General features: G+C 41.9%; 1 protein-coding gene across 10 annotated transcripts in view; it reads left to right on the plus strand.

The window, feature by feature from the left end:
• The first annotated feature begins 18,286 nt into the window (after nt 1–18,286).
• The window catches only part of Kif20b (kinesin family member 20B), a 53,416-nt gene continuing 45,261 nt past the window's right edge, over nt 18,287–26,441 (plus strand). For 2 of the 10 annotated variants that reach the window (XM_006527082.4, XM_011247247.3), the window contains exons 1-5: nt 18,287–18,385; nt 20,577–20,724; nt 24,813–24,899; nt 24,979–25,095; nt 25,636–25,774. In XM_006527082.4, the coding sequence (XP_006527145.1) occupies nt 20,578–20,724; nt 24,813–24,899; nt 24,979–25,095; nt 25,636–25,774 (490 nt within the window). In that variant the 5' untranslated portion in view covers nt 18,287–18,385; nt 20,577. Of the gene's footprint in view, nt 18,691–20,576; nt 20,725–24,812; nt 24,900–24,978; nt 25,096–25,635; nt 25,775–26,441 lie in introns of all 10 variants that reach the window. The other 8 variants (XM_006527084.4, XM_006527085.3, XM_030250939.1 and 5 more) reach the window with 5 other exon arrangements.

Raw genomic sequence — 26,441 nt, forward strand, 5'->3', positions numbered from 1 at the left:
ATCTCCGGTTATTTCTACTTTCCTGCCCATGTCAATTTCATCTTCATGGGAATCCATTGCATTCTACATTAGCTGAGAAAATCCTTTCAGTCATCTGTGCTTGTGTTGGAAGGTGGTTTCGTGCACTGTGTATTCAGATGTTGATTACGGTGCCCAAGGTCTACTATTGTCAAGCATTTCCTATCTCAATGTTGTGTAAAACATTGTTTTCCATCACCTCTGATAGGTTAATATAGAGCTGATCAGCCAATAGCTGGGCAGGAGAGGATGAGGTGGGACTTCCGATCCCAGTGAGGCTGGTGTAAAGAGGAGAGACAGAGGAAGAAGGAGGTGCCAGAGTGAGCCCAGGATAATGCCACGTGGCTGGGATATAGGCCAGGGCATCTGGTTAGAATAGTGCAAAATTTGTCCAGCTTAGTGCCAGATGCTTGTTAATAAATATACTAGGTCCCCATGGAATTTATTAGGAGCAGGGGCAGGTGTAGAAACCCCATACTTTTACATGTCCATACTATAATCTCATTTTGTTCTGTGGTGCTTCCCTTTGTGGTGAGGCTTCAGAGGTTGGTGATTGGGAGTGTGCTTTCTCTGAAGTTATGTAGATTTTGGAGTCCGTTCCCTTCTTAGGGGGGCCTGAGAGCTGTTTTATTCCTCTACTAGTCTTTATCCCAGACTTTTGTTTTCTATGGGAACACAACTTCTTAAGAAATGTGAGTTTACATTTCATTCATAAACAGTTCCTCTTCCTCAATGCTTTCTTGATCTATTCTGGGTCTTTTTTTTTGACTTGTTTTGTTTTGATGTGCCCCCTCTTTGATAATGCAGCTTCCTGGCAGTTCCTGTGATGTTTCCAGCACCTATGGGAGGTCTACAATTCGAATGTGCTCTTTGCCCGTAAAGTTGTAAGTGAACAGGTGTTTGTTGCTATAGATTCTTTTCAGTACAATTTCCTACAATTTGAGATCTACAAGTAGTTTAAGATTCCCAACTAACATTTTCTGAATTTCCTCTTTGCAAGTTGCCAGTACTTGCTAGCCAACTGTAGTCAATATTCACAAACAGTTTGGCTCCCTGTCGTTGCTTCCCTTGGACTTGACAGATCAGTAAGCATATGGCATGCCTTCTAAGTTATTATTACAACGATTATTGCCAAGTGCTTTGCCACTGCAGATCACAGACCGCCAACTTTTCTGCCTCTCATGTCAGCTTTCTTTTTCCCCCCCATAACTGGTAGTCAGTGTCACCTTTGTTTGTTTTGTAAGGGTTTGAAAACCGCTGAAGGAAGACCCCAGACTCATAGTATGCAAAAACAAAGAGTGTTTATTCTGTAGAAATAGACAGCATGTAGGGGGTCAACCATTCTTTGAATTGCCGACCCCAGACAAAGGCACTCAGGCCTTCTTATAGGGAACAGGGGGAACTCTCCAGAAGGATTAGGTAATCTAAAAATTCATTGGTGGGTGTTAGGGAGTGACAGGTGATCAGTGGTCTACATTTCGATACCATGCGCAATCAACCATGTGACGAAATAGGGCTCGGGCGCAGATGGCCCATTTAGAGATAAGCTAGTTCCCCATTTCTGTGGTTATCCCCTGGCTGTTCTTTGGGAGGGGGTTGTATGATCTTGTTCTGTGTTTTATAGTCTGTTCCCAGAGCTGGTATCCTAAGACTTCGCTTTTGGGACTTCCGGTCTGTTCCTGAAGCTGGTGCCTCACAGGCTTTTCTGAAATCAGGCCCAGTCCTTAAATGGAGACAAATGGGGTCCTTAGATGGAAGCAAATAGAGTTTGTGTTGCCCTTTCAGTTTATTTTTAGCCTTTTCGAGACCAGGGTCTCTCTGTGTGTCCTTGGCTGACCTGGAATTCGCTAAGCCCTAGACCAGCTGTAGACCAGGCTGGCCCCGAACTCACAGCTATCTACCTGTCTCTGCCTCCTGAGTGCCGGGATCAAAGGCGAACGTCAACATCGCCCAGCCTATTTTACATTTTTGTTATAACAACATTCTACTTCAAGGTCTCATTCATGGTTTTATTCATGACATGAGTGCGGCCTGTATGAAAATGACTTTCGAATTTCAGTGGCTTGAGACAATGAAGAACCACACCAGCACTCAATCTGCAGTTCATCTGTAGCCTGGGCTGGCCTTCCAAACTCGGGGAAATCCTTCTGCCTCACCCTCCAGAGGACTGGGATTACAGGCTTTTGTTGCCATGGCTGCAGTTTACTTATTTTACATTACTAAAAACGAGACATATCACATAAATACTGCCTGGCTCTAAGACAGATAGATAGTAACAAAGAGGACATTTGGACATGCACTCTATGTATGTATGTATGTATGTATGTATAGGAATAAAAAAAAAAAAACCAAGCAGTTCAGATGTTAATGGTGAGGGTCTGGGAACCTATGGGTGATAGATCTTCAGGATAATCTTTCTTTATACTTCTAATTTTCATTCTTATGGGATATGTCTAAAGTGTTTACTATTGTGTACGAGTGTTTGAATGCATGTATGTCTGTATGTGCACCATGTGTACATGTATGCCCCATTCCTGCAAAGGTCAGAAGAAGGTGCCAGATAAGCCACCATGTGGATGCTGGGAACTGAACTAGGTCTTCTTCAATAGCAGCAAGTTCTCTTCACTGACAAGACATCTCTCCAACCCCAAATAAAAATTTAAAAGCCTTCTATGTGGAAATATGGAATTATTGTTTGAATGGATATAACTTAAAAATTCATAAAAAAATAAATCTACATGAAAGTCACTCCATCTTACTTTTTTTTTTAACACAATGTATTGATTTCAATTTGAGAACACATCCAGATTTGTTCCAGTTAAGTGTTCTGTAATAAAGTTGTCGGTCTATTTCTGGCAAGCACACCTTCCCACAAGCTTAAGTCATGTGGGCAATTCAAGATAAAAATAGTTCCGATTCTGTTATTGGGATGCATTGCATGTGCCTAGTGTAAAAGGATGTCTTGCTGGAGAGGGGGCTGGTCTGGATTTGGACGACAGACCCAGAGAAGTCCTTGGGTCTCACACACTTGTGCTCTCAGTCAGAACAGCCACAGGGCAGCTATAGGGCTTCGCAGCTGCTGCGCTTTCCAGTCTGTCCTGAAACAACTGAGGCTTGATCTTCACATGAGTTTCCATTTAGGTTTGAGTGGCCAGTGCTTTTATCTATATCTTGCCAGCCTCATTCTTTAAGTTGAAAAGATTCTTCTTTAATATAAAATTGCCCAAAATAGCAGAAGTTAGTCTTAGTAGGCAGGCAAGCCTAAGGTTATTAGATAATATTTTAGTAATAATAATAGCAATCCTAGCTATGATTTATTTATTGTAAATGATAGCTGTTTTGTATGGAGAGACGGCTCAGTCGTTAAGAGCACTGTTAGGTCAGAGTTTGCTTCCAGCTTTCACATGGTGGCTCACTCGATAACTCTGGTTTCAAGAGATCTGGTCTGCTAGATCTTCTGACTACCTTGTGTACCAGGTGCGCTCATGGTAAACAGACATACATGCGGAAAAAACACTCATTCACATAAAATAAAATAAATTGAACCTTCTCAAAAGAATCTATTAGTTTCTGGAGGTATAGCTTGGTGATCGAGTGTTGTGCCAGCATAGGCACAATTCTGGGTTCAAATTACACATGTGCACCTCCCCAACTGGGTACACACCACCACCCCCCTGCTCGCCCACCAACCCACACACGCACACACACACACAGAGGCATGCATACAGGCTCTCAGGTTCTCCGGTGGAGAACAAAGCTGAGTTCTCCAGATCAAGATCTCATCATCAGGCTTTGTGTCAAGTTCCCCTATCTGTGTGGGGAATTGCAGGCTGGTCTCCAGTTGATCTGAGGTCCAAACCCCAATGGTCATAATTCACCTACATGACACGGTAGGCGTTCCCTCATGCTCCTGGAACTCTAGCCCCTGCCTAAGTTACCGTCCACCACAGCCCCCACAAGAGAAGCATGGCTAAAAGTCACATAGACAATGTCCTAAGCTTCTGACCTTCAGGCCAAACTCCTCCCCAGTTACCTAGCAACAGTGAAGACCATAAAAAGGGGTGCTCAGCCCCCATTACACTCTCTTTTCTCTTACTCCTTTGTCCTCTCACTTCTCTTTCCAATTTCCTTTCTCTTTGTCTTCTTCTTTCCTCTCCTCTCTCCCTCTCTCTCTTTCTGTCTCTCTAGCCTTTCTTCTCCCCCCCCCCACCCCCCTTCTCTCTTTCCCCTGCATTTCTATAATAAAGCTCTTAAACCATAGAGTCTCTGCTCCATCAAGGCCCGCTGCATACTCTGGTCAGTGTTGGGAACTTCTCCTATTCCTTTTCTCCTGCAACCCTGGGGCTTTAGCAAGGTAGCTGGGGGTGGGGTGGGGTGTCCCCGGTCAGGGGCTGTCCCTTTCTCCACCCCACCCCACCCCCACCGCGTGGGTCAGGCATGTTCACCCAGGGCTGAGTGGAAAAGCGCCTGGCAGTCTCCCTGCGTCTGCCTGCCGAGAGTACAGGAACTCTGGCTGGACGTGGCATATTTTTCCTCCCTTACTTTTCCCCAGGGCTCCCAGGGCCCGCCTTTTATTTTGTTCCCAACATATCTGTTCTGCCACCTCCTGACCCCCAGGTTATTTTTTTGAGGCAGGGTATCCATATGTAGTACAGATTCGGGTTCTCAGCCTCTCAACTGCTGGGGTTACTGATGTGGGTTGCTATGCTGGGCTTGAAACAGTACAATAGCAAAGGCAGTGAGTAGACAGATAAAGCATTTTACTTCATTGGCAAAAATGAACATGAAGAATGGAATGGCATGGTGCTGGCTAAGATAAATGCTACATGTCCATAATCTAATACTAAAAACTTTAGAGACTTGGGAATGAGAAACCCCCCTAGTTTAGAAGTTTAGAAAATGGAATTCGTTGTGATTCATTTATGACGTGTCTTCTGGAGCCTAAGGCTTGAAGGCTTGGTTCTCAGTGGATGGATCCAGTCATTGAGATCTAATTAGATTATGAGGAAAGTACTTCCATCAGTGGATTAATCTATTATAAATTCATTTAAAAACCAAAACCAAAACCAAACAGTCTTATTAGAGGGTGAGGTCTGGTTGGAGGAAGTAGGTCTCTGGGGCAATCTTTGAAGAGCATATTTTGCCTTAAGTTTTTTGTCAGTCTCTCTTGGTTTGCCATGAGGTGAGTCTGCCTCTCTCTTTGCCATCAAATCCTTCTATCATGATGCTCTGCTCATTTTGGGGCCCCAAAACAAGGGAGTCAGCTGACTCTATACTGGAATCCCTGTGAGTCTAGATCTTTCATCCTTTAAACCATTTCTCTTAGGAACTGTCATAGCCAGGAGAAGCCCAACATAGACTTTTTAGGAATACAGTCTGAATATTATTTAGCAAAGGAATCTGACATTGTTGGCTGTGTGACGGACAGTAATTAAGTCTCATGCTGAAAACATGGAGATGTCTTGGCAAATCTTGAAATTCTCTTTCGTTTTAGGTAGGCTTTTACTGTGTTGCCCTGGCTGGCCTGGAACTTGCTCTATAGGACAGGCTGGCCTTGAACTCACAGAGCTCCGTTTGCCTCCTGAGTGTTGGGATTAAAGGTATGAACCATCTTGGCAGCTGAGGATGAGGCTAGAGAATATAAACTTATAAGTCATTGAGTATAGATTTTTCTTTTTGTTCTAACTCGAGTATTTGATGTTTATCTGGTGATTACTGTCTGTAAAATGAAAATCAGGCAAAACAAAGGAAAAAAGCTCATTTCAGACATAAAAAAATAGAGCCGGGCGTGGTGGCGCACACCTTTAATCCCAGCACTTGGGAGGCAGAGGCAGGCGGATTTCTGAGTTCGAGGCCAGCCTGGTCTACAAAGTGAGTTCCAGGACAGCCAGGGCTATAAAGAGAAACCCTGTCTCGAAAAAAACCAAAAAAAAAAAAAAAAAAAAAAAAAAAAAAAAAAGAAAAGAAAAAGATCTTATTAGCTAGTTCTACCTGGCTTGATATTCACTAAATAGTCCAGACTGGCCTCAAACTCCTGGCAATCCTCCTGCCCTTGTCTCTCAAGTGTGGGGGTTATAGGTGGGCACTACTATGGTACAATATATTTTTTTTCTTTAATTATGATTTAATTGGTTTTTAACTGCTTCATAAATTGTACATCTTAAATGTGACTCGGAGTTATTAAGTCCAAAATTGAAATACTTCTTAGACGTTCAGAAACTAGGTGCTTCTAGAACTCACAGACTTCATTAGCCTTTTAAATTTATTTAGCTTTTGCAATCTGGTCTGTGTTTCTTGCAGTACTTTATGAATTTCTACTTAAAAAAAAAAGCAAATTTTCTTCCTCGTTCCCACCATGATCTTCATATTCCTTTGTATCTTTATCAAATGCTAATGTAGTGGCCTATTACAAAAATCTGAAGACTCCCAAGTCTTTCTCCACTCTCTCTTTAGGTACAAGGGCAGTTTGTTGTTGTTGTGTTGTTGTTGTTCTGGTTTGTTTTTTATTTTGGGTTGGGAAGGTAATAAAGACAGTTAAGTCCATTTCTCTGCTTCCAAGAGTGTGGAAAACCCAGAAAATAAATATAGGATCTGTGTAAAATGTAACAGGACTGGAACAAAGGGTGTATTTGTGGTGACGTGTGAACACATGCGTACTATTTCAACATTGTCCTTTTCTACTTGGTTGTGATAATCAACTGCAGTCACTTTCTGAGTGCCTTTCTTTATCCAGCTGGCACATTGGCTAGCAGGACGGAGGCTCGAGGCGCTAACTTACACTTGCTTAGCACTGTTGTTGCTAAGCACTTTCTTATTGACAAAGGAAAGACGTCATTTGTCTCTTTGATCATAAAATACTACTCATTTTTCTCTTTACATCAACATACTCTGCCACAAGTGAACACTATAATGTTTCCTTCATTATAATTTTCCCCTACTTTATAAAAGAAGGGCATACTATCGTTTTGGGTTTTGTTGTTGTTGTTGTTGGTTGGTTGGCTTTTGTTTTGTTTTGTTTTGTTATCGGATGGGGTATAAAAGTGCAGCTGTCGCTGGCTTAGAACTTTCCATGTAGATCAGGATGACCTCTTCTTGTGGTGTAATGTTCCAGGGAGCAAAAATCTGGCTTTAGAACCAAAGTCTCGTGTGCCCTGTGGAGACTTGAGAACTAGAATGAGCAGTGGGAATGACTGACCGTTTTCATTTCTCCAACTATTGTCAAGGAGATCAATCTTCTGCAGAGTCAGAAACAGAGTTCCACAATATTAAGGCAAAGTTTTTCAGAACAAAACCTAAGTTTTGAAGAACTACAAATGTGGAAATACCAGGAAAACTAGAATTAGACCCCGAGACTATGACCAAATTGCTGCACTCTTATGACAAAACTTTACCATAAGTTCGTTCATTTGCGTGCGCTCTCTCTATCTCTCCCTCCCTCCCTCCCTGTTTTTCTCTGTTTGTTTGTTTCTTCCTTTCTTTTTACATATTCAACTTAAACAACATTTGATATTGGGTACATTTGTCTTTCTAATAAGCTAGTGGAATCTTATTTGTGAGCTCCTTTTCAATTTTCTGGTAACACATGTTGTGTTCTTCTGTATATAAAATCTCTTTTATTTTTTCATTAATTTATGTATTCACTTTACACCCTGATCACAGCCTTCCTGCTTCTGCTCACCCCAGCTTCTCCTCTCATTTGCCTTCCCCTTCTCATCTGAGAAGGGGGAGGCTACACCTGGATAGCAACTCACCCTGGTACATCAAGTTTCTGCAAGTCTAGACATACCCTTTCCCACAGACAAGGTTAGGGGTATGGGATCTACAGCCAAAAAACAAGAGTCAGGGACAGCCCCTGCTCCTGCTACTCAGGACCCACATGATGACCAAGTTGCACATTGCTACATATGTGTGGAGGGCTTGCTTGATGGTTGGTGGTTCAGTCTCTGGGAGCCCCCAAAACTCCAGGTTAGTTGACTCTGTTGGTCTTCCTATAGAGCTCCTATCCCCTTCAGGTCCCTCAATTCTCCTAAATCTTCAACAAAACTCCCAGAGTTTCATTTAGTGTTTGACTGTGGGTTTCTGTATCTGTTTCCATTAGCTGCTCGGTGGAGCCGCTCAGAGGATAGTTATGCTAGGCTCCTGTCTGCAAGCATAACAGTAACATTAACAGTGTCTGGGATTGGTGCTTGCCCATGGGATGAATCTCAAGTTGGGCCAGTCATTGGCTGGCCATTCTCTTGGTCTCTGCTCAATCTTTATCACTGCACATCTTGTAAGCCTGACACATTTTGGGTCAAAAGTTTAGTGGGTGGAGTGGTGTCCCTATCCCTCAACTAGGAGTCCTGCCTGGCTACCAGAGGTGGCCACTTCAGGCTCCATAATTCTCATTGCCAGGAATCTCAGCTAGAGTTAATAAACAAAGCAAGTGTCTTGCTGACTGGATTCTCCTCTCTCCACCTGGGGCCCTGTCACAGGGACCAGAAGTTCTTCTTTAACTGTCCTTTCCAACTGTAGGCCAATCAGCTCTTTATTACCAGGCAGAGGTGAAGGAGAACTGTGTTTTAGAAAATACCAAGTCAGGAAATCCTTCAAAATAATGGTAATACCAAAGTCCAGAGAGCACCCAGATCTTCCACAGTAAATAGCATCTGAATACACAGGGCACAAAAACATGCACCATCAAATGTTTTCAGCTTTTAATTTTTAAGGCAGAGTCTAGTGAGCTCAGGCCGGCCTTAGACTTCGAGTATTCCTGCATCCATCCCTAAAGTGCTGGGATTATAAGACAGTACACCTAACAGTGTGCTCCAGTGCACAAAGAGACTACAGTATATTAATATAACTTTTGAAAAAATTAATCTACTTTTCTATGAGTGCTTTGCTTGCATAAAAGTACCCACCCAAAATACCTGGTGTCTGTAGAAGTTAGAAGGAAGAATTGGATCTGCTTGACCTGGAGTTACAAATAGTTGCAAACTATCTTGTGGGAGCTGGGAACTGAGTCTGAGTCCTTCACAAGAACAACAAATGTTCTTTTTATTTTTTATTTTTTTGATAAGCCCTGTTTTTTTTTCTTTCTTTTTTGCAGCTGTCATCAGATAATTTTTCTTCTTTCTCCGGCCCTGCTTGCTCCAGCCCAAAGATTTATTTATTTGTTATATGTAAAATCACTGTACAACAAATGTTCTTTTTTTATATATATAAAAGATTTATTTATTATTTATATGTAAGTACACTGTAGCTGTCTTCAGACACACCAGTCGAGGGCGTCAGATGTCATTACAGATGGTTGTAAGCCACCATGTAGTTACTGGGATTTGAACTCAGGACCTTCATAAGAACAGTTAGTGCTCTTACCCGCTGAGCCATCTCTCTAGCCCACAACAAATGTTTTTAAACTGTTGAACTATTTCTTTAAGTGTCCCTAATTTGTTTTTTTAACATAGCGTCTCACCATGCATAAATTTTATATATGTTGAAAATCTGAAACATTTCTGACTGCCTTTGTCTTGGAGGTGGCCCTGTATTAACAGAGGCTGTGATATGACGGGAAATCATCTGCCTTTAACTCGTTTTGTTTTGTTCTTTGTTTTTTTTTTTTTTCATTTTATGCTAATGTCCAGATAGGATTTTTTGAAATAGGGACAAAAATCATGCTTTCTCCTCTCATATTGGTTCTGTGTCTCCAAACTTAGTAATGGGTACAGAAATGAAAAATGTAGTCAAGGTATTGGTGACACACACCTTTCATCCCAATACTTGTGAGGCAGAGGCAGGCAGGTCTCTGAGTTGGAGGCTAGCCTGGTCTACAAGTGAGTTCTAGGACAGCCAGTACATATAAAGAGACCCTGTTTCAAAAATGAACAAAGTGGGGGAAAAGAAAAAAATGTAAAAGTAACTCTAAATCTGTCTTTTCTGCATCTTCTCTACCATCCTTCTCATTTACACAATCAGTTCTTCCTGGGGTGGCTGTAATGGCCTTCTTATTTTTTTTTCTCTTTAAAGATTTATTTATTTATTTTATGCACATGAGTATACTGTAGCTGATGTGTTTTCAGACACACCAGAAGAGGGCATCAGATCCCTTTATAGATGATTTTGCACCTCCAAGTGGTTGCTGGGAATTGAACTCATGACCTCTGGAAGGTCATTGCTCTTAATCTCTGTGCCATCTCTCTAGTCCCCATAGTAGCCTTCTGACTGGTTCTCCAAATCTAACCATTCAAAAGAGATGTCAGTTGGATTTTATGGTCTTCATATTTTAAGCCAGCCCAGTATCATTTTACAAAATCTACATCAGTAATATGGATAATTAAGGTTACAGGTCTAGGGCTGGTGAGATGGCTCAGCGGGTAAGAACACTTGACTGCTCTTCTAAAGGTCCTGAGTTCAAATCCCAGCAACCACATGGTGGCTCACAACCATTCATAAGGAGATCTGTCTCCCTCTTCTGAAGTGTCTGAAGACAGCTACAGTGTACTTACATATAATAAATAAATACATCTTAAAAAAAAGTTACAGGTCTAGCCTTATCTCTGACTACTCACCATCACTTGGGTTCTCTACCACTGCCCAGCCAGCCCTCAGTTACTGATGGACAAATACTTACTTGAAGATATGGGTTATTGAAGATATGTCAGGGGTCAGCAGAAGCATACCTCAGAAGAATAAGAGGCTAGGAACAAAAACCAAGTGTTATGATTGACAATTGTGGTAAATATGATATGAAATATAGAATTAAACCTGCAAATCAAAACAGGGGGTAACAAAGCATTCTCTAAGAAGTCACTTTTAAAAATACTTTAAGCTTATTATTTATTTATGTATGTCTACATGTGAGTGCTCAAGGAGGTCAAAGCTGTGTCAGGTCCATTTAAGCTAAAGTAACAGGCAGTTGTGAACTGTGTGGTGTGGGTGCTAGGAATTGAACCAAGTTTTCTGTAAAAAACAAACAAACAAAAAACCAAAACATGCTTTTAACCACTGAGTCATCTCTCCAAAATGAAAGTAAGTCATTGTCTCTTCTTCCTTCTTATGTATGAGTGCTCTGTCTGCACGTACACCTGCATGCCGGAAGAGGGTATCAGATCCCATTACAGATGGTTGTGAGCCACCATGTGGTTGCTGGAAATCAAAAGGAACCCCCCAAAAATTAGCTACTGAATGTGGAAATGAGAATTTGGGTATGGAGAACACCACTATGCATTCAGAAAAGAACCTGGTGTTTGAGGTACCCAGGAAAGACGAATTTACTACATAAAGAGGGGAGATGTTGGCTGATACCATACTAAAGATTCAGACTTATTCCTTATAGCACCTATTTTTTTAAAAGATTTATTTATTTTATATATATATATATATATATATATATATATACATATATATATATGAGTACACTGTAGCTGTCTTCAGACACACAAGAAGAGGGCATCAGACCCCATTACAGATGGTTGTGAGCCACCATGTGGTTGCTGGGAATTGAACTCAGGACCTCTGGAAGAGCAGTCAGTGCTCTTAGCTGCTGAGCCATCTCTCCAGCCCAATAGCACCTAATTTCATTTTGGAAAGTTTCATAGTTATTTTTAGGAGTTGAAAGAATGGCATAATGCACACCACTGAATCTTTCCCCTAGAGTAAACATTTTTTTCAGTTTTTTTTTCCGTACTGGTTTTATGCATTTTTGTCAGTTTATTTAGGTAAATTGTAGTTGCTGTGATACTTTGTTGGCAAACAGCTATCAAGTACATTAAAAAACAAGTAACTGTCTAGGCGTGGTGGGTGGGACATGCCTTTAATACTAGCACTCAGGAGGCAGAGGCAGGAGCATCTCTGTGAGTCGGAGGCCAGCTAGAGACCTTGTTTCAAAATAATAATAAAAAACAATGGGTATTATTATTATACACAATTACCAACTTACTGTATGCGTTGTTTAAAACTGATTCAGTGTCACCTAATAGAACCTCTATATTTACAATTTCTCAGTTGTTTATTAAATGTTATTTGAAGTTGCTTTATTTAAAAAGGAGAATTAGCTTTATTTAAGGGTATGGCCCTTGGTAGTGATGACCAGTCCCAGTGGGTGGTCACAAAACATAGTCAAGAATAGAGACTGCACTAATTGGACTCTGAGTTTAAAAAGAAGAAAGAATGAGACTGTGGAGTTGGGTGGGTAGAGAATCAGGGGCTGGACTCTGGGAGGAGACATAGGAGGGAGAAGAATATCATCAAAATACAATATCTGCAGTTCTCAAAAGGAGTAAAAATATAGATTTTTTAAAAAAAAATCTGTGAACAAAATAGGGTTTCTAAGTGTCATGTTTTTCTTACTGGTTATAGAATCTTCCACTTGCTCTGTTTTTCCTGTTTGGTGCCGATGGTTTTGAAGGACTGATGGTTGATACAGAATGCTCTCCTTTGATTTAGTTTTATTTATTTATTTATTTTTGCCTCCCGATTATTTCCTTTGGATTGGTTTTATGCCAAAGATTTGTAGTACAAGTGTTTTCAGTTGTGTAAGGCATCTTAATAAATCTTTTCATTATAAAATCATCTTTTCCTTACAATTAAATCGCATCTAGAGTGATTCACTATATCTTTGAGATAGTTTATTGTTCCCCAACAAACTTTCAGCCAATTTCTTAAAAAAAAAAAAAAAAAAAAAAGGAACTCAACCCATTTTTCTTCCTTTGTGCTTACAATATAGAACTTGTCTGTGATCCTAAAGTATGTGGGGATTTTTTTTCTTTACCATCAATGGACTTTTTTCAGACACACTAAAAAAAGATCTATCTATCTATCTATCTATCTATCTATCTATCTATCTATCTATCTATCTACCTACCTACCTACCTACCTTTCTATTGTAGAGTGTTTTGATTGCATGTATGTCTGCCATATACGTGCTTGGTGCTGGAGGAGGCCAGAAGAGGGTACTGGATCCCTTGGAACAGGAGTTACAAACCATTGTGAGCAGTCATGGCTGCAGGGAACTGAACCTGGGTCTGTAAAAGCAGTCAGTGTAGAGCCCCGTCTTTAGCCCTGAGTCATCCTTCCATTAAATTCCAAAGTATATTCCTAGATGTAGGTAGCATCCGAGCCCTCAAGTCTGTCCCAACGTAGCCACAAGTAGGATCTCCAGAGTTTCTTGCAGACTAGCCACCTCTAACTCTTTCTTCAGGTTTGACTGATTACAAGTGCCACTCAAAGAACCCAAGGAAATACTAACATTTACCAATTTATCATAAAGGTTATTTCTAAGGACACAACTAAGAAGCCACATGGACTGAGGTGTGGAGGGGTCCCACACTCTGTACCTTCTGTCCTTGGGCAGATATGCTATCATTCCAAAATGTGGATAAGGTTTTGGTCACCGTTCTGCAAGCTTCCTTATATGCCTATATAGGTCAAGACAACTATCTTTTTAGGAACTTATGGGGACTTCACTGCATAGGCATGACGAGTGTATGGACAACTTGTGAAAATATGATTCCACAGAAAGGACCCTGGGGAACTGTGGGACCATGAAAGGTAACTTGGTCCCTGGTTGAGTTAAAGCTTGAAGCCCTGGAAACCCTTATTCCTGGGTACCAGGCCCCTGTCACTAGCCACAGCCTCCCATAGATTTGTGGTTAACGATCATGTAAGGGCAATGCCCTAAGCCCCTCCACTTGTAGAGGATGTGACCTGTGGTCATGTACACTCAAGACAGATCTCCATTTTAATGAGGTACCTAAAGGCCTGGCGGGCTTAGCCAATAAGCTTTTCTTCCCAGACATTCCTCCCTACAAAAGGTATTTAATCTCAGGTCCACCCTGAGAAGTTGGGTATGGTTTTACATATCCACTTTCTGCCTTGACAATAAATGTCTTAAAACAGCTGGGTGGTGGTGGCGCACGCCTTTAATCCCAGCACTCTGGAGGCAGAGGCAGGCGGATTTCTGAGTCCTGGTCTACAAAGTGAGTTCCAGGACAGCCAGGGCTATACAGAGAAACCCTGTCTCTGGAAAAAAAAAAAAAAAAAAGTCTTAAAACCATGGACTGCTTCTTTTCATCGAGATCCACCATGGGGAGCAATGGAGAAGGTCTTTGCCTATAGAGTTACTGTCTAATGCCTCTCTGTGCCCCTAGCCAGTACCACTACCAAGCTCAAGCTCAAGCCCACCTGCTGTCAAGCCAAAGACTACCCCTCCCCTCCCCCGCCCCAGGCCAGATCCAGCCTGTGGGCCCCCACTACATTCTAAGCTCTTCTGCAGGTCCCAGTGGTGCCTGGATGTCCAAGAGCCTGAGAACCAGATGGCCCCAGCCTCATTCTAGCCACACTCCCAAACAAGCTCTGACTGTCCCACCCTCAGACTGTGCTTCCCCACCCCTGGAGTGAATCCAGGGGCTTCCCTACAGCCCATCACCTGCTCAGCAACAGCATGGGGTAAGCATGGTCAAACTTCCCTCGTCCTGCCTCCTGGAGCTGCCAAGCCCTGTGGCGGAGCACAGGTGGGACCCCATACCCGAACCTTTGGAAAGTGATATTGTGAATAAGTAGGACGAGTGGGATGACTGTTTCTTAGTAAATATCATTTGTTTCTACAAAGTCATATAAAGACTTTAAACAAGGAAGTGATATGATCATATTTCAGCCTTAGTTTGGTAGCTCTACATATGATTAAAAAATGTGGAGAAGTTCAGGAATATCAACAAGAGGCTTTGCTATGCTAGAGGGTGGGGAAGGGAAAGGAAAACTAGGGAGACGACTAAGTGGTTATGAGTTGTACTGCTCTCCTAGTAGATCTGAGTTCAATTCCCAGCATTCACATGAGGCAGCTCACAACTGTAAGTCCAGCTTCAGTGGATGACAGCCTTTGGCCTCTGTGAGTACCAGTATTCATGTGTACTCATAGACACAATATACATAATAAAATAAAAATAAAAAACAGAGAGGAAGGAGTATTTATTTCAATTAAAAGTTGGTGGGCTGGGGGAATGGCTCAGCAGTAAAGGGCACTTGCTGCTTTTGCAAGGTATGCGGGCTTGGGTCTCAGCACTCATGTCAGGTCTCACTACTGCCTGTAACTCCAGTTCCAGGTGATTAGGGGCCCTCTTTTGGCCTCCATTGGCACCATGCATGCAAGTGGTACACCCAGATACAAGCAGACAAACACTCACATGCATAAAAGGAAAAAAAAAAATCTTAACATTACAAACAGTTCCCAAGTGGCCAGTCTTCCTGTCTCCTACCTGTTATCTCAGCAGTGGGGAGGATGAGGCAGAAAGACTGTTTGTGTCCAGGCTAGTATGCATTGCAAAATGAGATCTTCTCTCAAAAAAACAAAGCAAAACGACATACCACAAAGTACAAATGTTGATGTACTAAGTGAGTGCTGAGGGAAAGGATTCAATGACTATGGAAGAAATTAAGGAGAAGAAGGATTGGGATTCCACAGTGAAAAACCCAGCATCCCATCCTGAACATATTGTGTTAGACGAATCTGTCACACTTCATTAAGTGGGTGTCTTAGTTCTATTAGTGTGAAGAGACACCATGACCAAGACAACTCTTATAAAGGACAACAGTTAATTGGGGGCTGGCTTACACTTTCAAGGGTTCAGTCCATTATCATGGAAGCATGGCAGTGTGCAGGCAGACATGGTGTTGGAGGAGCCAAGAGTTCTACATCTCCATTGAAAAGAAGCCTCATGGGCAGCTAAGAGATCTCAAATCACACTCCCATAGTGACACACTTTTCCCAATAAGGTCACACTTCCTGATAGTGCCACTCCTTGGGCCAAGCATATTCATACTACCACAGCGGGTAATCGAATATTTCCGTGTAGTTAGGTCTCTGATGTGAGATCTGAGAAGAAAGAATTATTCTCTGGTAAAGACGAATAAAGATGTTGATTATAAGAGTTGGTTAACTTGTCATGTAGAAGCTAGACAGGAGAGAGTAGAGGTCTCAGTACTCATTGTTCCTTTACTTTAGAGCTTGAGTAAAAGAGAAAGGAGACTGGCCAATGAAATGCGAACTATAAAGGGCATGCTATACTAAACTATACTGGGCATGCTTAACCCTGTAGCCCGGGAAGAATGTTTCAAGTGTAAAACATTTATAGTTAACCTGGAAATGCCACTGGGAGTTAGAACCAAATAACAGGAGATCTGTTGGATTTTGTTTTCTCCCCGCCCCTCGTGCCTGGTATCATGTGTCCTAGGCTTGGGATGTTCATATTACTTAACTAGTTAATTCCTAACAATCCTTGATGATACAGATCAAACATTTGCTCTGGTTTCCCCATCACATTCTAAGACAGTTTCTTTTAAAGCACCTGATGTAGTTGTAATTCTGTAAATGTTTTCTGACATGGCTGTTGCCCTATTAGAATTTGTCCTTAAGAGTCTTTGTGCTCACTCTTCTCACCTACTGTCTCTACCACCCTCAAAAACAGTGCACTGCAAATTTCCAACGAATGTTTGCAAAACCAACACATACAAGTGCCCCACGGAGGGCTAAGAATTGTTGGTAACTAGCAAAAGCAACATGACACTGTGAGGTGTGGTAGAAAAATCGGATCCAGGGGGTTAGACTTATCTGAAGGAGCAATGAAAATTGACAAAGCCCATTAGAATCTGACGTCCAGCTAGGGAAGTATGCTAGTACACTCCTATAGTTTCAGCATTGGAAAGAGGCCAAGGCAGCCTGGCCTACATAGAAATTTTGTTTAAAAACAAAACATAAATTCCAGCCTGGGAAGGTCTCTATTTTATTCTTTTCTTTCATATTTACATTTCTTTCTTCATTTTTCCTTCTGGCCTTGTATCTACTTATCTATTCAAATCTACTTATCTTATCTACTATCTTATCCAAACTAGTTCTTCTCAAATTTGATTATTTTGTTTGGGGGAGAAGTGTGTGTGTGTATGAAAGAAGTCAGAGGCAGGGTAGTGGTAGGAGATATAAATTCTGTATCAAGATCGAAAAACACTAAGGTTGTCAAGCTAGTGTTCCAAAAATCCTTCTAATTAAGTGCAATAGCTGAAAATATGATCACAGAAAAGCTAAGGTAACAAAACTTCTTCAACTGATTTTAAATCCCGGTTCCATTTACTTTTCTTCCCCCCCCCCCCCCGAGACAGGGTTTCTCTGTGTAGTCCTGACTGTCCTGGAACTCACTCTGTAGACCAGGCTGGCCTCGAACTCAGAAATCCGCCTGCCACTGCCTCCCAAGTGCTGGGATTAAAGGCATGTGCCACTATCCGGCTTTTTTGTTTTTTAAAAGATTTATATGAGTACACTGTTGCTGTCCTCAGACACACCAGAAGAGGGCGTTGGATCACTTTACAGATGGTTGTTAACCACCATGTGGTTTGCTGGGAATTGAACTCAGGACCTCTGGAAGAGGTCAGTGTTCTTAACCACTAAGCCATCTCTCCAACCCTCCATTTACGTTTGTGCCCATTACTTATTTAGAATGTATTAAATGGGACGGTAGCAATACCTACTTTAAAGGGTTCTTAGCACCAGTCAGACAATCCATTTTATAAAGGTAGTGCCAGCGGAAGCATAAGGTAAATGCTCAATTTACGTTAGCATTATTTTTATTCAAAGTGAAAGTCTAGCCTCAATAGTAAATTCTCGTCATATGAATGTATTAGTAAATTAGCCCTGCACTCAGAGGGTTACTTTAGGGAAGCGGAGAAGGACACATGGGCACTTACATTTTGGGGCACTGCACAGTGCCTCTCAGCGGTAGCTGATTTATGCTTTCAGAAACATCAAAAAGGGGGTATAAAAAGATGAAGGATATGCTCCTAAAATGTATTTTGAGGAAAACGTGTTTCATCCAAGAGGGCCGTCATCGACAAGAAGAATCACTTAAAGAGGGGAGTTAACTTGGTCCCAGGTCGCAAGTCCTTTCTGCCCCGGGGAATGACAGGACTCTGAGGTGTAATAGGAGGAATAGTTTGCCATTCCTCCGCTCCTGGGGGCATCGCGGGAGGCAGTGCGGAGACAGCGGCCTCAGCAAGGCTCGTCATCATGCGGGTCTAGGACGGAACCTGAGACCTGAGTACCGAACAGGTATCGTTAGGGTCAAACCTAATATGGCCCCGAGAAACTCCCAGCTAGGTAGCCCACGAGCGTTGCTACTGCCCCATCGGTCGCCCGGAGCACCGAGTCCCGCCCCCCAGACTTGAAAGCCTTTTCCGGAGGCGGGGGCGAAACTCGGCCGCGAGCGGGTCCAGCCCCCAGGGCTCGCCGGAAGCCCCGCCCACTCCCAGGGTTCAGCGCGGCGCCGAGCCGCCATTGTTTGAATTTGAAAACCGGGAGGAAGTGGAATTCTGCAGGTGGGGAGGCGTGCAGGGACCAGCGATTGCAGTAAGTGAGGAGCTGACGATTTTGGGGGCTCCGAGGGTGGCTGCTTGCACAGAGGGCACGAAGCTGCGACGCCTCGGCCGTGTCAGCGTTGTCGGGGCTCGTGATGCCCGTAGTCTAGGTGCGGGGCTGCTGAAGGTGGGGCTGAGCTTCAGGGAGTTAAGCGAGTTAAGCCTTGAGGCGGAAGACTTCGGTCTGTCTAGGCCTCGGTTTCCTGGTCCGGTAAAGGAGGTACACTTTAGATTCACAGACACTAGTTTTATTAGACACAAAAAGATTTGCCACGTCTGGTTGCCTGAATTCGGGAGGTGAGCAGTTGTTTTGTCACGTGACAAGATCTCTTTCTAGGTTGAGTCCAGTGGGGGCTTTTTTTAAAAAAAAATGTCACATTACTTTGTGGCTAGAAAAGAAGCATATTTGGGTTTTATGTGTATATAAAGGAAATTGAAGTGAGTCAGTTTTAGTCCAGTACTACTTCCGTTGGTCTGTATTTTGAGCCTGTCGTGAAGAGTAAACAAATTTAGATGATTGTCTTTCTACTTAAATAGGGAATCCCGGTGCTAGGTGCTTTAGACTGTTAAATCTGTTTCTTTGAAAAATTAGGAGAGAGGCGACCTTTTCTCTCTGGTATTGTGCATCTGGTAGATGCTTGCTTTCTTTCTTTCTTTTTATTTTTCGAGACAGGGTTTCTCTGTGTAGCCCTGGCTGTCCAGGAACTCACTCTGTAGACCAGGCTGGCCTCGAACTCTGAAATCCGCCTGCCTCTGCCTCTCAAATGCTAGGATTAAAGGCGTGAGCCACTACTGCCCGGCGTGATAGATTCTTAGAAAAAAATTTTTTTAAAGATTTATTTATTTATTATATGTGTGTACACTGTAGCTGTCTTCAAATACTCCAGAAGAGGGCATCAGATTTTTGTGACAGATGGTTGTGAGCCACCATGTGGTTGCTGGGATTTGAACTCAGGACCTTTGGAGGAGCAGTCGGTGCTCTCAACCGCTGAGCCATCTCACCAGCCCCCTTAGAAAATTTTAAATGTTAATTTTTTGGGGGGTGGAGGGTTAGGTTTATCCTATAGGGATTTGATGTGCAATTCAGATTTAATAGTTCAGTGATGGCATTATTCCATATTCACATTCAACCTTGTGATGTGTCAGTTAGTGATTTTCATTGTCGTCATCATCATTATTATTGGAGATTCTGGCTGTGGTACCTCAGGTACCCAGAGTTGCATCCTACTGGGCTAGGACCCAATTCTCTTATTTTAAATGTAAAGTTTATATGCATTATTTCACTTTTTTACTTATAATCGGAAAATAAATAGGAATTTATTTTGCAAATAACCGAGTTTTAGTCCTAAATGTTAAAATTTGGTTTGCAACAATTTTCTGGGAGATACTAAGTAACGAGACTAGCAGAAGATCTTAAGTCATCCCTGCTGTCTCTGCTGTTTGACATGTGAGAGGAGGGTATCAGGCCAAGTGAACAGTTCATATTTTTTTCTTTTGCTAATTGCATTGTTCATGACATGTCTTTGGGTAAATCTACCTAAAAAATTGGATTATGGGCTGGAGAGATGGCTCAGTGGTTAAGAGCACTGAGTACTCTTTCAGAGGTCCTGAGTTCAATTCCCAGCAACCTTCTGTAATGTGATCTCATGCCCTCTTCTGGTGTGTTTGAAGACAGCAACAGTGTACTCATATACATAAAATGAAAAAAATAAATCTTAATAAAATTGGATCACACAAATTATTTTTTATGTTAATTAATTGGTTAATTTGAGACAGGCCCTCACTATATGGATCGGGCTATCTTCAAACTCACAGATTTACCTACTTTTTGCAGACGGGGTGGGTGGTCTGAGCTCATGCTGTCCTATCGAGCTTACTTTTGTTTATTTTGTTTTCCTTTGAGACAAGGTCTTTGGCTTAGATTGTTCTTGGACACCCTATGTAGCTAAGATGACCTGGAACTTGGTGATTTTCCAGGTCAACCTCCCTACGTGTTGGGAGTATAGAGAGCCATGCCATCATACCCCGTGTATGCCTGGGATGGAACCCAGAGTGTTGTGCATGGTAGTCTGTCAGCTCAACTGCATCCAAGTTCCCAGGAGTTCCAAGTAGACTTAACATTGTAGGCGGCTTGCGTGCTGATTTATTAAGGCTGCTTACAGAGGTTGCTTTTCTTCTCGCAGGATGGAATCTCACTTGAATCCAGATGGAGTGCCTAGACCGTCTTACGTTTTTAGTGCTGACCCAATTGCAAGGCCTTTGGAAATCAATTTTGATGGTGTTAAGCTTGATCTCTCTCATGAGTTTTCCTTAGTCGCCTCAAACCCTGCGGTAAGTACAACGTAAGAAAAACACTTGATTATTGTGCGCCAAGGAATCACGGTGCTAGGTACTTTAGATTGTTAAATCCGCTTCTTTGAAAAATTAGGAGAGAGGTGGCCTTTTCTTTCTGGTATTGTGCATCTGGTAGATTATTTTTGTTTGTTTGTTTGTTTGTTTTTTCAAGACAGGGTTTCTCTGTGTAGCCCTGGCTGTCCTGGCACTTTGTAGACCAGGCTGGCCTCGAACTCAGAAATCCACCTGCCTCTGCCTCCCGAGTGCTGGGATTAAAGGCGTGCACCACTACTGTCTGGCTAGAATCACCTTATTTTAATTAATTTAGAAATAGAATATCACACAGCTGGTTTAAAGAAGCCACTGGAACACTCACCTAATCCCAAACTCTACCTCTCTGTGACTTTTATCCAGTTAGGAGAAAGTTTATTTTCATTTCTGAGGCAGGGTCTCTCTTTGTAGCTCTCCCTCATCCTCCCCTTCAGTCTCGGCATCCCTGGCGCCCTGGGCTTTGCTGTTTCTGAGAAGGATCTGTAGCTATATCTATGTCTCTATGTCTCTGTCTATCACTTAATCTGGGTCTGCTCAGGAACTTGTATGTGCCTGAGAATGACCATGAATTCCTGAACCTCCGACTAAAATTACATACTGAGGTCTCACAAGTGAGTTCCCTCTCACTTCTCCTCACCTATGGACATTAAAAGCGTCTCATATTTATCTGTTTTTTTTTTTTTTAAGAAATCTGAATTATCTTGATAAAATCCATGGCCTGTATATGTTAGGCAATCTCTTTACCACTGAACTGTATCTCTAAGATCTTTTAAGTTGCCCACTCTAGTCTTGAACTTGCGTATGTTTTGTAGGCTTCCATTTTTGATCTTCCTGCTTTACCTTCAGAGTATCTGGGATTATAGCTGTGTGACAGCATACCTGCCACACTCAGATTTAGTTTTGGTTTTGTTTGTTTATTACGCATGTATCAGTGTTTTGCCTCTGTGTGTGTGTGTGTGTGTGTGTGTGTGTGTGTGTGTGTATGTGTATGTATCATGTTTTTCTGATGCCTTAGGGAGTCAGAAGAAGATGTCAGATTCTGGAATTACAGTTACAGATGGTAGTGAGCTGTCTGATATTGATGCTGGAATTGATCTCAGGTCTTCTTCTTCTTCTTCTTCTTCTTCTTCTTCTTCTTCTTCTTCTTCTTCTTCTTCTTCTTTTTTGTCTTTTTGTTTTTGTTTTTTGTTTTTTGTTTTTTTTTTTTCGAGATAGGGTTTCTCTGTGTAGCCCTGGCTGTCCTGGAACTCACTTTGTAGACCAGGCTGGCCTTGAACTCAGAAATCTACTTGCCTCTGCCTCCCAAGTGCTGGGATTAAAGGCGTGCGCCACCATGCCTGACTTTTTTTTTTTTTTAAAGATTTATTTATTTATGTATGTATGTATGTGAGTACTGTAGCTGTACAGATGGTTGTGAGCCTTCATGTGGTTGTTGGGAATTGAATTTTTTAGGACTTCTGCTTGCTCCGGTTGGCCTTGCTCACTCAGTCCCTGCTTGCTCCGACCCAAAGATTTATTTATTATTATACATAAGTATATTGTAGCTGACTTCAGACGCACCAGAAGAGGGTGTCAGATCTTATTATGTGTGGTTGTGAGTCACCATGTGGTTGCTGGAATTTGAACTCAGGACCTTTGGAAGAGCAGTCAGTGCTCTTATTCCCGCTGAGCCATCTCGCCACCCCATCTCAGGTCTTTTTTTCCTCCCATTTTTTATTAGGTATTTACTTCATTTACATTTCAAATGCTATCCCGAAAATCCCCTAGCCCCTTGCTCCCCTACCCACCCACTCCCACTTCTTGGCCCTGGTGTTTCCCCGACACTGGGGCATATAAAGTTTGCAGGATCAAGGGGCCTCTCTTTCCAATGATGACTGACTAGGCCATCTTCTGCTACATATGCAGCTAGAGACATGAGCTCTGGAGGGTACTGGTTAGTTCATATTGTTGTTCCACCTATAGGGTTGCAGACCCCTTTAGCTCCTTGGGTACTTTCTCTAGCTCCTCCATTGGGGGCCCTGTGTTCCATCCAGTAGCTGACTGTGAGCATCCACTTCTGTCTTTGCCAGGCACTGGTATAGCCTCACAAGAGACAGCTATATCAGGGTCCTTTCAGCAAAATCTTGCTGGCGTAAATAGTGTCTGCATTTGGTGGCTGATTATGGGATGGACCCCTGGGTGGGGCAGTCTCTGGATGGTCCATCCTTTAGTCTCAGCTCCAAACTTTGTATCTGTAACTCCTTCCATGGGTGTTTTGTTCCCAATTCTAAGAAGGGCGAAGTGTCCACACTTTGGTCTTCGTTCTTCTTGAGTTCCATGTGTTTTGCAAATTGTATCTTGGGTATTCTAAGTTTCTGGGCTAATATCCACTTATCAGTGAGTGCATATCATGTGAGTTCTTTTGTGATTGAGTTACCTCACTCAGGATGATACCTTCCAGATCCATCCATTTGCCTAGGAATTTCATAAATTAATTCTTTTTAGTAGCTGAGTAGTACTCCATTGTGTAAATGTACCACATTTTCTGTATCCTTTTCTCTGTTGAGGGACATCTGGGTTCTTTCCAGCTTCTGGCTATTATAAATAAGGCTGCTATGAACATAGTGGAGCATGTCTCTTATTACCAGTTGGAACATCTTCTGGATATATGCCCAGGTGAGGTATTACTGGATCCTCCAGTAGTACTATGTCCCATTTTCTGAGGAACTGCCAGACTGCAAATTGATCCATTCTTATCTCCTTGTACTAAGGTCAAGTCTAAGTGGATCAAGGAACTCCACATAAAACCAGAGACACTGAAACTTATAGAGGAGAAAGTGGGGAAAAGCCTCGAAGATATGGGCACAGGGGAAAAGTTCCTGAACAGAACAGCAATGGCTTGTGCTGTAAGATCGAGAATTAACAAATGGGACCTCATAAAATTGCAAAGCTTCTAAAAGGCAAAAGACACTGTCAATAAGACAAAAAGGCCATCAACAGATTGGGAAAGGCTCTTTACCAGTCCTAAATCAGATAGACTAATATCTAATATATATAAAGAACTCAAGAAGATGGACTCCAGAAAACCAAATACCCCTTAAAAATGGGGCACAGAGTTGAACAAAGCATTCTCAAGTGAGGAATAACAAATGGCTGAGAAGCACCTGAAAAAATGTTCAACATCCTTAATCATTAGGGAAATGTAAATCAAAACAACCCTGATATTCCACCTCACACCAGTCAGAATGGCTAAGATCAAAAATTCATGTAACAGCAGATGCTGGCGAGGATGTGGAGAAAGAGGAACACTCCTCCATTGTTGGTGGGATTGCAAGCATCTCAGGTCTTCTACAAGAACACTATACACTCTTAATCCTTAAAGTATCTCTCCAGCCCTTTCCCATTTTTCACCCAATTTTGGGGGGGGTGAGAGGACAAGAGTTTCTTTATGTAGTCCTAGCTGTCCTGGAACTCACTCTAGTACAGGCTAGCTTGGAACTCAGAGATCTGCCTGCCTTTACTTCCCAAATGCTGGGATTAAAGGTTTTCACCACCACTGTCCGGCCCATTTTTCTTTTTTTAAATGTATAAGTAGCTAAACATGTAGTGACTAGGTATAACTGCAGACCTGCAATCCCAGTATCTGAGAATTACAGTTTGGTAGCTGGCTCATTTCTCAATGGGAGTAGGTGATGTTGAGATGCTATCTAACCATCTGTGTTTGATTCTAAGACCCACACAGGAGAAGGAAAGGACCAACTCTTGAAAGTTGTCCTCTAAAGTCCACATGCTAGCCAAGACAGCCTTTCCCAACAAAACAAAAAAACACCACCAACAACAAAAATTGTGCATCTTTGGCTAGCCTTAGCTATATAATAGCAAGACCTTGGTTGTAGAAACACTAAGAAACAAAGCCAATACAGGTTAGTTACTGAATAAAAATTCTGTAGATTATTACATAATCATCTGTATGAAGAGTTAATCTCCGAAAAGCTATGTTTTGTACTTTCCTTTTTTAAATGGCTTTTTGGTTTTTGTTTTGTTTTGTTTTATAGGCAAACAGTTTGGGATCTAAAAACTATCTTCAAGTTTGTCTTCGAATAAGACCATTTACACAGTCAGAAAAAGAACATGAGGCTGAGGTTTGTATTGAATTTGATTAGGTTTTAATGTTTCGCTTTCATTCATAAATGCAATTCTTATTGTGGACATGTTTCCTAGGGCTGTGTGCAAGTTTTGGATTCACAGTCTGTTCTGCTGAAAGACCCTCAAAGCATCCTTGGCCACTTAAGTGAGAAGAGCTCTGGACAGGTGGCACAGAAATTCAGTTTTTCTAAGGTGAGGAAGTACCCTGTTAGACTGAGGAAGCTTTTGTGTTTGAGGGAGCTATGAAGCAGACTGAGTGAGGGCCGTGCACATGTAAAGCACATACACTGTCCCTTAGTAAATCATTGTGTTAGTCATGAATTCTTTTATTGTCCTTCTTATTCTAATTAAACATTTTTTCAAACTCTGAAAAATTGACCCCCCTGGATGTGTGAGTTTTCTATCTTAGAGTTATTTTTTAGTTAAATTTGATTAACTGTGTGCCATGGCCTGCGTGACATGCATGTAAGGACCTTGCAAGGTTCTTTGTTCTCTTTTGCCTTGTGGTTCTCAGGGATTTAACTCAGGTTTTTAGACTTACTGGCAGGCACCTCAACCCACTGAATCATATTGCCAGCCTTGAAGTTCCTATCCTAAACATTTATTTAATAGCAGTTAAATATCTGTTATTGTACTTTTGTGGTAGAGATATGATACCTATTTCAAAACAAATGTTTAATAGTTTTGGAACATGAATTTTCTTAAAACCTCTATCCTAAAATGGTCTTACAGGTTTTTGGACCTGAAACTTCACAGAAAGAGTTCTTTCTGGGTTGCATTATGCAGCCAGTAAAGGACCTCTTAGAAGGACACAGTCGACTGATCTTCACATATGGTCTGACCAATTCTGGAAAAACATATACATTTCAAGGTAAATACTGTTTATTTTGACTAGAAAAGAACCATTAATTCAGTATTTTCCCAATGATGTCATAATATTTCCATCATATAGTCCATATTTTAAGTTTTACTATTTTATTATATAGAACCACATCATTTCTTCTCCCCTAGCTCCTTTTATATCTTCTCTACTCTCCTTCTCCAACTCACGACCTCGTTTTCTTTAATTATTATTGTTATGCATATATGTGTGTGTGTCTTAAAGTTTCTATTACTGTAAAGAGAAACTATGACCACAGCACTCTTATGAAGGAAAATATTTAATTGGGGTTGCCTTACAGTTCAGAGGTTTTTAGTCCATTATCTTCATGGTGGGAAACATGGCAGTATGCGAGCAGACATGGTGCTGGAGAAGGAGCTTGGAGTTTTTACATTCAGTTCAGCAGACTCAGCTTCTGAGACCTCAGAGCCCACTTTTACAGTGACACACCTCCTCCAGCAAGGTCACATCTTGTAATGGTGCTATTCCCTATGGGCCAAGCAAGCAAGCATATGAGTCTATGGGGCCACTCCTAGTCAAACCACCACAATATATGAATAAATATGTAACCATAACCTACTGAGTGTTAAATATTGTTGATATGTACATGTTTTTAAGACCTATAAACACGACAATGTAAAAAGTATTGGAGCTGGAG

Source organism: Mus musculus, chromosome 19 (genome assembly GCF_000001635.26).
Source record: "Mus musculus strain C57BL/6J chromosome 19, GRCm38.p6 C57BL/6J".
Lineage (NCBI taxonomy): Eukaryota > Metazoa > Chordata > Mammalia > Rodentia > Muridae > Mus > Mus musculus.